General features: G+C 38.3%; 2 protein-coding genes across 2 annotated transcripts in view; one reads left to right on the forward strand and one right to left on the reverse strand.

Moving 5' to 3' along the window:
- LOC146475584 (uncharacterized) overlaps nucleotides 1–17648 on the reverse strand; it is an 873425-nt gene that overhangs the window by 276109 nt on the left and 579668 nt on the right. The window lies entirely within an intron of this gene.
- Nucleotides 4290–5048, forward strand: LOC146475594 (uncharacterized). Its single transcript, XM_085116015.1, has one exon. It carries the CDS (start codon nucleotides 4316–4318, stop codon nucleotides 4871–4873), a length of 558 nt encoding a protein of 185 aa, XP_084972141.1. The 5' UTR covers nucleotides 4290–4315; the 3' UTR covers nucleotides 4874–5048.

Consider the following 17648-nt stretch of genomic DNA (forward strand, 5'->3'; position numbering starts at 1 on the left):
ATAGGTATATAAAAGTAAGGAGAATCAAACCTTGTTATCACAAGAGGATATGATCAAGCAAAAGGACTATAATCGCAGTTGAAAAGCGGTTGCTTTCAATGACTCGATTTAGCGGCCTTAAATCTCCGCGAAAAGGGAACGTGAGGTGCCGAAAACTAGTCATGGGTTTATTCGTGGACCAGTATTGTAAAATGCCAGGATTTCATAAGCAAAATAAAGACCAAACCAAAAGTAAAAAATGCAACCGTGCAGCTATTTCAAGGTAGTTGGCTTTCGTCAGCGATGTGTAACAGGAAGAATTAGAATGTTCATCCAACGTCAAGTCAGTTGATTACTACTCGAACTAATGGTATGGTAATGACTCCTGCTGGACCCAAATTCAAATGCTCATCAATGTTATTGAACAAAGAATCTAAAATATGATGCAGCTGTTGCAAAAAGGTGAGTGAGGATAGACAAGACTAACCTTCAGTGATTACATGGCGAACCATGTTAAAAAATATACAGAGTATCTTATCCACGGTTGCATTTCCTTTTTTCTTTTCAGTTTCGTACGGTGGCTCACAAGTGTCACGGCCATACACCAAGGCACGGCACAACCACATCACTCAAGGCACAACCGCGCCAACTCATGGCACAACCGCGCCAACTCACGGCACAACCGCAAGAGTTTTAACACGGCAGAAGTGAAAAGAAACGGCAGAGACAGTCAGTTAAAAATGGCGGAAGTAATGGGAGACGATTTAGACGACGAGGAAGGTCTTATAAGAGGTATATTCCATGAGTAGCGCGCTTGTTTCGCCTCATGGCTGAGAGATATTTTCTATGTCTCGCGCGAACTGACTTCCGGGGAGTCCGATTGACTCTTGCCAGGACGAACCGTCTCCATCGGATCCGATCGAGTCTGTTTGCCAACTTTTCAACCCCCCTCGCTCCCGTTGACCCCTTACTTCCGGTACCACTGATCAAGCGCCTTGTTGCCATTTCCTGTTCCGGTCGCGATCGGACTCAATCCGCCCGCGAGCGAAGACAACCTGACTCAGGTCGAGTGTATTGGACATGTGTGACACTATGAATGTTATGACGCCTACTCCCGGAACAATTACGCGGACGATGTACATTGCAGGATCATGTTAGTCGTGTTTACGTTAAGATTGAATATTAAAAATTGTGGTTGTCTACCGAAATGCTCTTCTGTGATAATTTATGTCTTCTTGGCTAGGGACTCTGTAAAACGAGGACACGGACGGGCGTACGCGGACGGCGGATGGGGCTTTTTAAAAAAAAAAATAGGATGTTCATACTGTTAAATTTATTGGTTAATTGTCACCTTTTAAGAAATGCTAGCTTTGGCTATCATCATTTTTTTTTGTTAATTTGAATTAATTTATATCTTATTGTCAGTCAAACAGCGAAAACGCTATAGAATGTTTCTTCTCGTTTTTCAGCCAAATCAGTCTGAGTTTGCAGTGGAACTCCGTACATTAGTACGACACACCATCCGGCAAAACAACACGTTCACATTCATGAACATTTACAGGATAATCTGATTAACGGGAAAGGTACTGTACGAGCTCTTGCTAGGCATTATAGATTAGAAATCGTGGTTATTGTTCGAACAGACAAATCGATACAAGTTATTAAAAAAAATTTTTTTAAGATGTCCAAAGATTTCTCTGTGTAGGATTTGCGAACGTGTCTTTTTCTTCCCTTTAAATTTGCACACAAGCGAAGTTTTCCTTGCACTAGGAGACCTTTTCTTGATCAGGTTTTGCGTCTTTTCGGTTTTGATCAAGGGTTTTGATACTCCTGCGGATTTTGGTTTTTCTCTTTTTTGAACATTCAGATTTTTTTACCTGACAGAAAAAAGTTTTTTTTCGGTCAGTTTCTGGTTTTCCTCCAGTTGCCTCGCCGGCGGCCTTCAGTCCTTAGTTGTCAGGGGTCGTCTTCTCCGTGAACTTGGTACAGTCGAACCTCGATTATCCAGACTCGTTGGGACTTGAAGAAATAGTCCGGATAATCGAGAGTCCGGATAATCGAAAATATGAATATTAATGAGACAGTAGTGTAAAGAAACGAAATACACCTTTTGCTGTTCGTTTACGCAAAATATACATTCATTTACGCCAACGGTAGAAACTAAACGGCAAATATACGTTCATTAGCACTTGCGTGAACTTCATTAACGCGAACAAACTTTCAATAACGCTACTTGAATATGCATTGCATAGCATCAACGGATGAACAAATTCACCTTTGGACACTCAAAAATAGCAAATGCACTTTCAATCTCGCACAATGGTTAATCATTAACACCAATAGGAAATCAATTGCACAGTATGACAATCAACTGCGTATTAGAGACATACAATAATGCAATTTGCATAGAGACGCACGATCAATTGCACTTTCATACAATCGTTTATTTGAAATGGTTAATCATTAACATGGACTGACAAACGTTAGTATTTTTCGAATAAACAATAGGAAGAAAAAATATATTCGTTAGGGTCATTCATTGTAGTTACATGTATTTTAACACTGAACAAAAACACAAGAGTATATACATTATCATTAAAATTTTATGTTGTTTTGCAAAAATTTTTTTTTTCTGAAGCAGATATAAAATAAAAAAAAACATGTTACTGCACATATACAGTATTGTAACATACAGAGTACGCTGAATGAACAAGTAGACACATTTGAGACAGAAAGAACCGAAGAAAATCAAGCCACAAAGATACAGAATCTTACTTAAACGGCGACAAAGAATTATTCAAGCCTTGGAAGATGTTAAAGAAGATTATTTGACGGTTGCCGCTACTATCAAACAATTTTGAAATTTCTTTTTCCATAGTTGATTGTTGAAATTGCACGGTACCTCTCATTGGACGGTTTGTACATGAGCACCGTCATGCCACAGACTTATTTGTTCGAATTTATTCTCGCCATCTTCTTATATGAGGAGTAATGTATGGAAAGCCATAGTGGACAAAAGTGGTCGAGATTATTATTACGATCCAGTTTTGTCACAGATAAGTCCAGATGCCTTTCCAGCTAGCCAGATGCAAGTCCACCCTTCCAGAATTGACGATGGGCAGTCGAGAACGCGCTTTCATGTGGCGAAAAATAATGACCGGACGAGAAATTTCCATCGGTCGAGAATTAAAATTTTTGGTGGTCGACAATTTTTCACCGGTCGAGAATTTTCATCAGTCGAGAATTTTTCATCAGTCGAGAATTATTCATCAGTCGAAAATTTTTCAGCGGTCGAGAAAATATTCTGGTCAGCAGCTGTTTTCGCGCCAAAATGTTGTCACGTGGTACAAACAAAGACGTAACAAAATGGCGGTTGTTTTGACTTTGCTATTTACTGTGATCGTGTCATTGTTCAAATATAAGCTTGTTGAAGCACAAGATGAAGATTTAGAGAATTTCTTTTTATCTTTGCAAGACTGTATAACACAAATGGAGACTGCAGATACTGATAACCCGAGGTACAGAGTATCTACACGACCGTTTGGAGGGGCACGTGCAAATTGTTTTTGCAATTTCTTTGGTTCTAGCCAGTTTACAGTGCTTTGTAACGTTGATAGAAATGCTTCAAAATCTCCTGGAATGTCTTTGGGGATTCCTTCAGGATTTAAGGAACAAGATCACAAACCCCAATGTGGATTCATGCACTTTGTTCCGGCGAGAGCCCTCACAAGCCCAAAGTTCTGGTGGATGGCCTAGGTTCGTGATCACAAGGGAACATATCGAAGTTCTTCGAAACACGGGTATGCAGTGGACGGCCATAGCAAGATGTCTTGGTGTAAGTGCCAAAACCCTTTATAGAAGAAGACTTGAGTATGGATTGGAAGATTCATTTAGTGACATCACAAACGAAGAGCTGGAATGTAATATAAGAGATATTCTACGGTTGACTCCCTTTTCAGGTGAGTCCTACATACGGGGAGCCTTGCGAGGACGTGGTATTCTTGTTCAAAGATGGAAGATTCGACAGATATTACAGACTGTTGATCCCGTTGGACGTGCCATAAGGAGAAGATCATCCATTCAACGTCGTCTTTATAACATAAACAAACCTAACCATTTATGGCACCTGGACTCAAACCATAAGCTCATTCATTGGAGGTTTGTTTTCCATGGTTGCATTGATGGATTTGGTAGGGTCATTGTGTATTTGAAATGTTTTACCAATAACCTTGCAAATACTGTCTTGTAATGCTTTATTAATGGTACACAGGAATATGGTCTCCCCTTTCGAGTTCGAGGTGATAGGGGTGTAGAAAATGTGGATGTAGCTCGCTTTATGATTCACAACAGAGGTCTCAACAGAGGAAGTTTTATTGCTGGGCGTAGTGTGCATAATCAAAGAATTGAACGCCTATGGGCAGAAGTGAATAGGGTGCTGTCTGCCTTTTATGGAGATCTCGTTGTTTTTATGGAAGAGGATGGAGTTCTTGATTCAAACAATGAACAGCATATATTTGCTCTTCACTATGTTTATCTGCCAGCAATTCGGGCTTCTTTGGATGAATTTGTCCGGCAATGGAACTACCACGGTTTACGAACAATGAGTAGCACTTCACCTCTGGCACTCTGGCATTCTGAAATTGTTCATAGTGGTGTTAATGATATAGATGTTGGCGACATTTCCTTACTGGGCATTGATCCTAATGGTCCAGTTGGTGAGCTCCAAACAGATAACAATGTTGTTGTACCAGAAAGCACCATTCAGCTGACAGATGACCAAGCAAATGAAATCCATCAACTTGTCCCAGATTCTCTTGTTGATGATGGTAATCACAAGATATGGCATTACCTTACCATACGCAATTATCTGAGGGAACATTGTCCACACCAATAAATCTTTAACTTACAGATATATAGTTTGCTAGGTAACATTGCCTTGGGGTGAGGTGTAAAAGATTATAGGGAGACAACCATAAATAATGATTGTCAGGAATGCTCATCAGAAATTTTGAATCAAGTTGATGTGTGTGGCTGAAACTTTGATATGTTCCCTTGTGATCATGAACCCAGGCCATCCACCAGAACTTTGGGCTTGTGAGGGCTCTTGCCGGAACAAAGTGCATAAATCCACATTGGGGTTTGTGATCTTGTTCCTTAAATCCTGAAGGAATCCCCAAAGACATTCCAGGAGATTTTGAAGCATTTCTATAAACGTTACAAAGCACTGTAAACTGGCCAGAACCAAAGAAATTGCAAAAACAATTTGCACGTGCCCCTCCAAACGGTCATGTGGGTACTCTATATACCTCGGGTTATCAGTACCTGCAGTCTCTATTTGTGTTATACAGTCTTGTAAAGATAAAAAGAAATTCTCCAAATCTTCATTAAATTAATGTTCCTCTAGGAGGTACCAGGGTAGTTATGATGAGTTCCTTGACACAAGGACCAATCACCTTCTGAACTACTCCAACATGTTTACTTAAAATACTCCCCAAAGTCAGTATATTTAACATACAAATCCTAAGAGGTACCAAAACATAATCATAGTGCTATGACGATCGAGCATCACCTGTCACTGTCAGTAGTGCCACATTGTGATTTCATTTGGTGAAAATGGCACAAATATTACATATGTACTTGTTTCTGATCAGGTGCAAATGCCTTAGCCTTTTTTTGGAAGATGATGGTATAGTTTGTGCAAATCCAGTCATTTGACTTGTCTATAATTTAATAATTTCAACCAAGGCTACACCCGGAGTATGTTCACAATTTTTAAAAATAAAAAAGCCTTGAACCTCCATGTGGAAAGGGGGCTTACCAAAATATCTGTTTCAAAACGTTTTGAAAACTACACTTTTGTTCTATTTTAGAAAATTGTTTTGAAATGTTTTTAAACCACGTTCAAACATTTAAAATGGTGTGTTTAAATGTGTTTGTGGAAAAATAGGTTCAGCCCCTTTTCATTTGGAAGGGCATATATTTGTTCCATTCCCACAAATGAAAACTATGCCAGCTGTGTCCAAAATATTCTAGCTCGATCAGTCAACACTTGCAAAAGTGTAGTTACAAAAAGTATCCATACCCACCCACTGAAGGTCATTGGAAATTGTAAGGCGAGTGAGGATCTCACAAGCAAAACAAACTGTGAGTAAACTGGGATTAATTCCAGAGGGGTTGGAATGGGATTTTAAACCAAAAACCTTCCATGGTGGGTGTGAATAGTTTCTGAACAATACAATGTTGTTGTATATAATTATTGTACAAAGGCCTGCATTGTTGATTTTAAAGTACACTTGATATTATGAATATGTCAGTCATGTTTTGCTCAGTTACAATTTTTACAGATTTCATTGTAAATCATATAACATAATAAAATGATTTGACACTTGATGGAAGCCAGTCAATGTTTTGAAATAAATTATTGTATAAAATAACACAGTGCACCTCAATAACAACTCTACTTTAATGAGACATGGTATCTTATTAGTTGAGACTGTGGTAGTAGTCTTAATCAAGAAAGCAGTCCATTTTGCCATTTCATCCCAGTAAAGCCAAAGCAACAATTCTCCCAACTGTCAAAGTGCATCTCTCACTGATTAATCACGCTGGGAAATTATTATGCTATACTAGTAGGGCAACTGCAACAAGTGGACAGTTCATTTTTGTCAAACTGTACACACATGCTTGCCAGTGTTGTATAAAACTTCCAGTGCAACACACATTGCTATTCTAGTTGCATTTAGGATACACTGTTGAGTGATGGAGTTAAAATCTGCTTTTGTAAAATTATAAAGAATGTACACATTTTGATCAAAAGCATTTGTCTCCTGATGGTTAACAATATAAATTAGATAACAACTAAAACTTGTAACATCATTACTGAAATTCTCCTTATAGAATATCAACTTAATATGCCCATTTTTTTCACAAAAGGTAAACTTACATGTACTTGCATGTACAAAGATCCAGTTCACAATCATTCTTATTTGACAACTGGACTAGCAGTATTTCCTTTCAAACTGAATGTAAACACTTTTGGCATAATAACATGAACAATAACTCTATGAACTGCATTAATAACATTAACATCCTGAGAATTACAACAATAACTTTTGTGGCTCAGTGTAGTTTTTTAAAGTTTTAAATCACCATATACTAAAAAAATAGGGGTCACCTGGGAACCTTTTTCTATAGTGTTGCTATGGTAACTAATGACACCATAGCATGACTTTTTGGGATCACATTCTTGAGAAAAGAAAAATTAGCAAAATCTAGTAATACTTTTCATTGATTTGATTCATTAACCCTCAGAAGAATAGGGTGATGTAAAACTTGAACATTATTTTGAGCCACCTTAACTAAATAAATCATTTAATATTATAAAGCCCATACTACAGTCTGTGGCCATGTGTGACAAAATAAACCTTCCTTATTACATTGGTCCACCCCAACTCTTCTTTGCTAAGCTAGACAGCTATTCAAAAGCTTGTGTTATCCAACTCATGCTTTTTTTATATATATTGAAATACCTTAACTACACTCCAAATCAGTATTAAGGGATTGTATTCAACTATACCTGTTTCCAGAATAAAAGAGAAATTAAAAAAAAAAAATTTTTATAAATGATGGTTGTTCTTTATTGTAATAAATAACTGTACTTGCATTGTAGCCCTATTAGATTGGGTACTGTGGATGCCCAGTGAGAAAGTGCCATTTAAAATGTATATAACTTCAAATATTTTTAGAATATTGATTTCCCATTGATTTCTTGGAGCTAAAAAAGATTCCTGTTTTGTATTATGTATACAATTTATTACATGTTTCCATGGCAACTGAATTGTAGGGCCTGCTTACGGAGATAAAAGGGGCACACTTTCTACAACCTACACCCCTCCCCCATCCCGTGAGCCCCATAAGCTCTAGAGCATAGTGTTTTGACAAAGATTTTGCAGAGCACTTAGCCACATAGAAGTAGCATACTGTTAGAAATCAACATTTCCCAAATCCACAACAGTTCTAAAGAGCATTACACATGATAGCATTGAACTCTTGAGGATCATCAAAACCTCTTGGAAGATTGAGGGTAAGTGCACATGTCGATGACCAAGGTAGCCTTCTCACATTGGTTGTCATATCGTAGAAGTTAATGGTAATGGGATCATCAAAACCAAGAGGACGTGGAATAGAATCTGCTCCAGTAATGAAACAAAGCAAGTCCTCCAAGCTCAAGTCTGGGACAACCTGCTCTTCCAAGTCATGTAAGAACAGTTCAAAACAATAAATTGTTCTCTCTTCACTGTCCCTTCGGTTGGATCCATCATCAGAGAAGTCAACATTGTACAATTTCTTGAAGGCAACTGTATTAAGCTTGGCTTGCCTATCACTAAGGACTGCTGCAAACAGTTCTGAATTTCCTTTAAGAAGATCTCCAAATCTTCCAATGGAATTTAGGCCATCCCAGAATTGTTCAAATTCAGCATGAAAAGAAAACACGAACGCCTGTTTAAGAAGGCATTGTATAATCTCATCTATGCTGTTGAAGTCAGCTCTGTAGATTTGGCAATAACCATATCCAGCAATATCATCACCTTTGGTCTGAACAAGTGCACTGAAATCAGAACTATTTGTGCAGCATTACAGACTGTTATGAACTTTTTTAAGTTCTTCATCATGTACTGCTGCAATGGTATCTGCAGAATTTAGTGGTAAAATCGCTCATCACTGCGAAACCCTCTTCAGATAAGCACTTAGGGCCCGGTCCCCCTTTGAACAATGCTCCATGAAATCAATTTTCCTCCCAATTCGTATTTCTTTGAACGAAGAAGATGTAAGTCATGGCTGAACCAATTTCTCTGAAAAATGCCAAGACTTTTCAAAGATGACATTAATAAACGGAAAAATTCTCTTCTAGGGCCACCAGCATCCATCGCTTCTTCACCAGAGAAGTAAACATAGACTGGTCTGACAAATGAGAATGCATTTCTTTCAATGGCCCGTATGGTGCTTGACAATACATTCTTTCTATTTACCAAGACATTGCTATACTCTTCAACAGCAGGCTGAAGATTGTCAGTGATGAACTTTCTCAAAACTTCATCAACTTGTTTCTCAATAGAGGGACGTGGCTGCACAGTGCTCCTACTCTGATCTTCCAGGCTTGCTGTAATAGCTGCGAGCGGATCAGAATCATTGTCATCATCATCACCATCATCATAAAGGACACTAAGATAGTTATCATATGATGTAGGAAGTGGCCGCTGCTGCTCTGATGGGTTGTTGGCATTCACATCAATGTATCTGGTTGGTGCACTCTGTGATACTGAAACATTCTCTCCTGTGACCCTAGTTGGCACACTCTGTGATGCTGACAAAACATTCTCCCTTGTGGCTCCAGTTGGTGCACTCTGTGATGCTGACAAAACATTCTCTACTGTGGCTCCAGTTGGCACACTCTGTGATGCTGATGAAACATTCTCTACTGTGGCTCCAGTTGGCACACTCTGTGATGCTGATGAAACATTGTTCCCTGTGGCTCCAGTTGGTGCACTCTGTGATGCTGATGAAACGTTCTCCCTTGTGGCTCCAGCTGGTGCACTCTGTGATGCTGACAAAACATTCTCTACTGTGGCTCCAGTTGGCACACTCTGTGATGCTGATGAAACATTGTTCCCTGTGGCTCCAGTTAAGGAAGTTATGGGCCAGGTACCAATGGTATCCACCACATCAATGTAATCCTGACCATCAAAGTCCTCATACTTTTTGCGTGTCTTAGGAGGCTTCAAAATCTGCTGGGTGGGTCTCACATACACTGGTTTGTTTTGGAATATTCGGTGAATCATTGCCCCTGTTAAATACTGCCCTTGAGCTAGTGTGGGCTTCAGGAGTTTGGTTTGGACAGATTCTAAAAGTTCAAAATCGACTAGCGGAGGAATGGTATCCTGAAACGCTTCTTTGATCTTTAGTTCAACCTCAATGTCGCTCCATTCCTTCATGAATGGGAATGCCATAATAACATGTCCATTTTCTTGCAAGAAAACTCTATTTCCTTGACGTGGGACGTCTTCGTCTTCGGGTCCTGTGAGTAGTATTACGTCACGCGAGAAGAGGCCTGAAAGTTTTCGCAGGTTGTTTTCTACCTCCTCGCGAAGAACGATAGTTGGCTGACCTGAAATTGGAGAAGTTCCTTCTCATGGTATACAAAGGAGCACTAGTATTTGTAGCGGGTAAGAAGAACCACTCTGCGCGGGAGTCCGTGGAACAGCCGAGTTCCGCGAGGAACGAACTTAATGGTTATTAAAAACATTACGAACTTCGTCTTCCAGGCTGGCTGGTGGAATATCTGTGTCCCTTCTAAGGGAAGATCCTTGTTGTTGGTTGATTGCGGCAGACAAATCATCAATTCTACCAAAGATATTCCTGAGAATCTCTCTGGCAGAACTGGACACCATCTTTGATTGTACCACGTGACAACATTTTGGCGCGAAAATGCCTGCGACTGATGAAAAATTCTCGACTGATGAAAATTCTCGACCGCTGAAAAATTCTCGACCACCAAAAATTTTACTCTCGATCGATGGAAATTTCTCGTCCGGTCATTATTTTTCGTTACATGAAAGCGCGTTCTCGACTGCTCATCGTCAATTCTGGAAGGGTGGACTTGCTCTGGCTAGCTGGAAAGGCATCTGGACTTATTTGTGACCAAACTGGATCGTAAAAATAATCTCGACCACTTTTGTCCACTATGGCTTTCCATAGTAATGCGGTAATTTTGTATTGAGTTACGATATTCAAAACACTGTCCAGATCACAAAGAAAGAAGTGAGAATAACATGAGCCGTTCATTCTATGGCATATTGAATGAGATTACAGACGCCTCAAGTAACCACAAATTGTCTATATTATCTATCAACTCGGAAATGTTGTTCAGGTCAGCTTTGAATTTTAATTTTATTTTTTTTTTTTATTTTATTTTTTTTTTAACACGCTTTATTTAAATACGCAAATACACTTAGGTTGCTTACACTTATATAAATTACTTACACCGTATACAGTATTTGAATTTTACAAAGTACTTTTCTGTTAAGTTAAAAGAGAAAAAAAAGACAACTAAGTAATAGAGAAAAAGAAAAGAAAAAGAAGAAAAAATTATTAAGATAACAAAAGAAGTTAAAACAAAAAACCTACAAAATCGAGCCTCTGCATTAACTTACATATGTGAGTTAAGAAAAAAAAATGCATCACATCATTTATTTTAATTGAGAGCAGAAATTCCATTTAAGCACATTTTTCTAATTTCCATTGAATAGTAAGTTTGTTTACAAGTTCATCTAAAGGCAATTCTTTCTGAAGTTGTTTAGGAGGTAGATATATTGTTTGACCAAGATGATGAGTAAATTTAGCCTGCGTCTTTCGGGGTCCGAGAGCGCATCAGTTACATGATGTATATCACGAAAGGCAATTTGTTCGTTCGACAGTGTTATTGTAGTACCTTGGCACTGGTTGAACCATGATATAATTTGCGAGTAAAGTTTTACAGACTCCCTGCAATCAATAAAGGTGTGTTCTATTGAATCAGCACTAGAGCAATATATACATTTATCGTTATCCGCTAAATGAAATAGTTTGAGTTCTCTCCTTGTTACAGTTATTCTATGCAGAAAACGAAAACAAAATTGACGGAGTTTGTTATCCTTAGTAAAGCGGTATATATCTTGAAACTTATTTGACCAATCAACAAATTTTTCTGGGAATTTATCCTGGCACTTTTTAACTCCACTTGGAACAATGGAGCCGTGATTATTGAACAACTGGTAATAATTTATACAGCGCGCTTCAGCAAATAAAAAAAGGTTTTATTTAACAGAACGGATGCGGAAGTCGAAGAGAGATCAGCTGCAGGTATAAACGTTTGTGCTGCTCTCCTTTTCAACTCAGATGGAATGGCTGAAATTAGTTGAAAGTAGTGCAAATATTTTGTGGTAATGTTAAATTTGTTGCTAAACTCTTCATATGATAAAAACTTGCCATTTGTATTTAGCACATCCTTTACTGCTGCTAAGATTTGCGGTGTTATACTGTCACAGCCAATCTTAATAACATGTTTTTGAATGTTATAAACAGATGGAATAATACTTTATCATCTTGCATTGTTACCGACAAATTATGTTGTGTTCGAGTACGTTTCATTAAGCTTCTCTTCGTAAGGGATACCCGTTATATTGTTCCCTGTATTTTTTTTTTATTTTTTTGCCATAGCAGTTCGAGTTCTTTGTTCGACATTTCATGTTTACATTTAACTCCCGATTCATTTTGAGGCATTTCGATATAAACTCCACTTTGCGACTCAAATAGCTAACTGCTTTGCTTGCTAGTCTCAACATGTTATTTTTTTTTCTTTTTAGTCTGCTAATAAGTCTGACTGCCTTTGGTTTTCCTGAAGTCTTCTTAACTAAGACCAAGGCCGAGACGGGGTGGCAGAAGTTAGGGAAACTTGTTTCTCGTAATTAATACGCCTCAAAATAACTTACTTGGGATAGAACAAAGTACTTCCGAATTCGTCGCTTTACTGCTTAGATGCAATAAAGAAAGAGATAATGACGAATACGTTTTACCCTTGGCGTGAAAATCCTTTGTACATTGGATTTAACTCTTATTATTGAGTGAAACACTTAAACTTTGAAAATTTCACGAAAAAAATATCTTTAACATTGGTCTCTTTGGGGTGCCTGGAATCTCAATGACCTTCTCCTACTGGAAATGAAATTATGATAGACGCTATTTTAATGCGCTACAATTATTAGACCCAGGGTGCAGTGCAAGGGCATCATGTTAAATCACTGCTAAAAGAGAAATAAATATCAACAACCAAGAAGTTAATAACACTTACAGATACTTCAACTTTGTTAGGTTTGAAAATATATCTCCCGATAGGTGTTCAATTTTATTCTTGTCTAGGTATCTGTAAATGGAAGGGAAATTATATTTGCTTAAGGGTTAATATAGGTAATAAATATTTTACGGAAATATGACGGGATTATGTTAGTTATTTCAATTCATAACAGGGTTGAGGCACTCTATTTTAAAATCTTTTGTATATCGAAAACAAATTCCGACATTTTTTTTGTTTTGTCGTCTGAGAAAGAGAAAAACGTTTGAAAAATAGGCACCTAACGTCGAAACCGGGACAATCTGACAACCAGCCTACCATTTACGGTGTTTTACTGTCACAGCCAATTATCATAACATGCCTTTGGGTTTTTAAAAAGACTAAATAATAGTATATTATCTGCATTGTTACCAACAACTAGTATGTTGTGTTCGAGTACGTTTCATTAAGCTGTTAGGAGAGAAAATAAATAGCTTATTGTAGTTGCTATAGTTTTGAGGCTCTCGTTACTGAATAACGAATTGTACTATTGGATCTTTTGGCACGCTTAAAAGCAAACCATATTTAGCCATGTTTAGTATAAGCCATTAATATTTACTCGCATTTACCTTGCTAGTTGCACGATATTTTATCCAATTTTTTCTGATATTAGATTATACATTTAACCGACGTATTCGCAGGTTTTTTTTTTTCGGCTGAGAAAGAGAAAAAAAAAAAGTAAAAAATAAGGCACCAGTAGTCCCCCTATGTTAATGAAACTAGACTGATCTGACAACCAGCCTAAGATTTGCGGTGTTATACTGTCACAGCCAATCTTAAGAACATGTTTTTGAATGTTATAAACAGACGGAATAATACTATATCATTTTGCATTGTTACCGACAAATTATGTTGTGTTCGAGTACGTTTCATTAAGCTTCTCTTCGTAAGGGATACCCGTCATGTTGTTCCCTGTATGTTTTTTTTTTTTATTTTTTTGCCATAGCAGTTCGAGTTCTTTGTTCGATATTTCATGTTTACATTTAACTCCCGATTTATTTTGAGGCATTTCGATATAAACTCCACTTTGCAACTCAAATAGCTAACTGCTTTGCTTGCTAGTCTCAACATGTTATAATTTTTTTCTTTATAGTCTGCTAATAAGTCTGACTGCCTTTGGTTTTCCTGAAGTCTTCTTAACTAAGACCAAGGCCGAGACGGGGTGGCAGAAGTTAGGGAAACTTGTTTCTCGTAATTAATACGCATCAAAATAGCTTACTTGGGATAGAACAAATTCCTTCCGAATTCGTCGCTTTACTGCTTAGATGCAATAAAGAAAAAGATAATGACGAATACGTTTTACTCGGGCGTGAAAATCCTTTGTAAATTGTTGAAATCGTCAGATGTAGACTTAACGAGAAGAATAAGAAAAAGACAGAACAGCTACTAAGCAAATTAATGGTGGCACACTTACATGGACTGTAGATCCCTTAACGTGGAAAAGATTCCTGAAGAAAGATTGCTTAAACCATTTCCAGACAAACCCCTGCAATGAAATTAGCTTCTTTTAGTATTTCAGACCAGTTAAAAGAAGGAGAAAACATGCCGTACCACAATAGAACGTAATAATTATGTTAGAAACGAATTTGAGTGTAAAGCTGAAACACTATCATGCAGCAACATCACACGTTGTCGTTTCCAGTTCTTCTTTTTCTTTCTATTTTTTTTTTTTTTTTGTCTTTTTTCGTAATTCTTGCATTCATTAAACGATAATAAGAATTACGGCGGGCCAGAAGTTGGGGAAACTTGTTCCTTGTAATACGCCTCAAAATAGCTAACTTGGAAATGAACAAATCCAAACTTTATGAACGCAATATTGCAGAATTTTATCAATCCAAAGGGCTATTTTCACGATGGCGTCACGATGGCGTAGAACGGGGAAGGATTATGCCGCGGAAACTTTAATCCTGAATAAAGTTTTTCTATAGTATTTCTTCAAACGCCATGGGACGTGTTCATTTTTTTCAGAAATTTACCTGGGAACCGTTTGATGTGGTCCGTTAGTGTACTGTTCATTCACCTTGATGTTACAATGAAGACCACGTTTTGATAGGCCGTTTTGTTTTTTGTTTTGGTTTGTTTTTCTTTTGTTGTTGTTGTTGTTTTGTTTTTTTACTTGCTCTTCAACAAGAAAGGCCGAAAATACTTACAGCGAAAATATTTTTTTAAAATCGGCACTCTCGGAATCGGAATCAACGAACGCCTTTTATTCGACTTATTTAAGTCTATTTTTTTACGTTACCATACTTCTATCAGTTGCATAGCTCCATAGCTGATATATAAACCATATTCAACTCATAGACGAAGGACTAATGCTTGATACGTCACTAATCGAATCTCCTCACAAAGGGCAAATTACCTTATCAACTCTGTTAATTAAACCAAACATCAGTGATTTTACGTTTGTGTTCCAGAATGTTGCCCGCTTTGGAAATGAACGGGCAATTAATTTTTTGCATTCGGCGCGCATTTTATTAACACGGAAAATCACAATTTAATCTTCGTAAGATCAAAAATTAATCTTCGTAATACGCACTCTTGATCCCCATAAAATCAACGAATTCCTCGCTTACCATTCGATTAACTTGTTTTCGTTTTTCACGTTACGACGCCATCACCAATAACGTAACCCACAACTCCCTGACTCGCTCTTTCGAAGGGCTACAAACGAAACATCGATCAGGACTCGAGTGTCTTTAGCTGACCAAATTACCTTCAAGACTTACAAATCTAAACATTCCATTCGCCTCACATAGGTATATAAAAGTAAGGAGAATCAAACCTTGTTATCACAAGAGGATATGATCAAGCAAAAGGACTATAATCGCAGTTGAAAAGCGGTTGCTTTAAATGACTCGATTTAGCGGCCTTAAATCTCCGCGAAAAGGGAACGTGAGGTGCCGAAAACTAGTCATGGGTTTATTCGTGGACCAGTATTGTAAAATGCCAAGATTTCATAAGCAAAATAAAGACCAAACCAAAGTAAAAAATGCAACCGTGCAGCTATTTCAAGGTAGTTGGCTTTCGTTAGCGATGTGTAACAGGAAGAATTAGAATGTTCATCCAACGTCAAGTCAGTTGATTACTACTCGAACTAATGGTATGGTAATGACACCAGCTGGACCCAAATTCAAATGCTCATCAATGTCATTGAACAAGGAATCTAAAATATGATGCAGCTGTTGCAAAAAGGTGAGTGAGGATAGACAAGACTAACCTTCAGTGATTACATGGCGAACCATGTTAAAAAATATACAGAGTATCTGATCCACGGTTGCATTTCCTTTTTTCTTTTCAGTTTCGTACGGTGGCCCACAAGTGTCACGGCCATACACCAAGGCACGGCACAACCACATCACTCAAGGCACAACCGCGCCAACTCATGGCACAACCGCGCCAACTCACGGCACAACTGCAAGAGTTTTAACACGGCAGAAGTGAAAAGAAACGGCAGAGACAGTCAGTTAAAAATGGCGGAAGTAATGGGAGACGATTTAGACGACGAGGAAGGTCTTATAAGAGGTATATTCCATGAGTAGCGCGCTTGTTTCGCCTCATGGCTGAGAGATATTTTCTATGTCTCGCGCGAACTGACTTCCGGGGAGTCCGATTGACTCTTGCCAGGACGAACCGTCTCCATCGGATCCGATCGAGTCTGTTTGCCAACTTTTCAACCCCCCTCGCTCCCGTTGACCCCTTACTTCCGGTACCACTGATCAAGCGCCTTGCAGCCATTTCCTGCTCCGGTCGCGATCGCACTCAATCCGCCCGCGAGCGAAGACAACCCGACTTAGGTCGAGTGTATTGGACATGTGTGACACTATGAATGTTATGACGCCTACCCCCGGAACAATTACGCGGACGATGTACATTGCAGGATCATGTTAGTCGTGTTTACGTTAAGATTGAATATTAAAAATTGTGGCTGTCTACCGAAATGCTCTTCTGTGATAATTTATGTCTTCTTGGCTAGGGACTCTGTAAAACGAGGACACGGACGGGCGTACGCGGACGGCGGACGGCGGATGGGGCTTTTTTTAAAAAAAATAGGATGTTCATACTGTTAAATTTATTGGTTAATTGTCACCTTTTAAGAAATGCTAGCTTTGGCTATCATCATTTTTTTTGTTAATTTGAATTAATTTATATCTTATTGTCAGTCAAACAGCGAAAACGCTATAGAATGTTTCTTCTCGTTTTTCAGCCAAATCAGTCTGAGTTTGCAGTGGAACTCCGTACATTAGTACGACACACCATCCGGCAAAACAACACGTTCACATTCATGAACATTTACAGGATAATCTGATTAACGGGAAAGGTACCGTACGAGCTCTTGCTAGGCATTATAGATTAGAAATCGTGGTTATTGTTCGAACAGACAAATCGATACAAGTTATTAAAAAAATTATTTTAAGATGTCCAAAGATTTCTCTGTGTAGGATTTGCGAACGTGTCTTTTTCTTCCCTTTAAATTTGCACACAAGCGAAGTTTTCCTTGCACTAGGAGAACTTTTCTTGATCAGGTTTTGCGTCTTTTCGGTTTTGATCAAGGGTTTTGATGCTCTTGCGGATTTTGGTTTTTCTCTTTTTGAACATACAGATTTTTTTACCTGACAGAAAAAAGTTTTTTTTCGGTCAGTTCTGGTTTTCCTCCAGTTGCCTCGCCGTCGGCCTTCAGTCCCTAGTTGTCAGGGGTCGTCTTCTCCGTGAACTTGGTACAGTCGAACCTCGATTATCCAGACTC

The sequence above is a fragment of the Pavona decussata genome, unplaced genomic scaffold (assembly GCF_977016875.1).
Source record: "Pavona decussata unplaced genomic scaffold, jaPavDecu1.1 SCAFFOLD_84, whole genome shotgun sequence".
In the NCBI taxonomy this organism is placed as follows: domain Eukaryota; kingdom Metazoa; phylum Cnidaria; class Anthozoa; order Scleractinia; family Agariciidae; genus Pavona; species Pavona decussata.

Coding starts and splice junctions, on each gene's coding strand:
- LOC146475594 (XM_085116015.1), top strand. CDS start 4,316: ATGATTCACAACAGAGGTCTCAACAGAGGAAGTTTTATTGCTGGGCGT.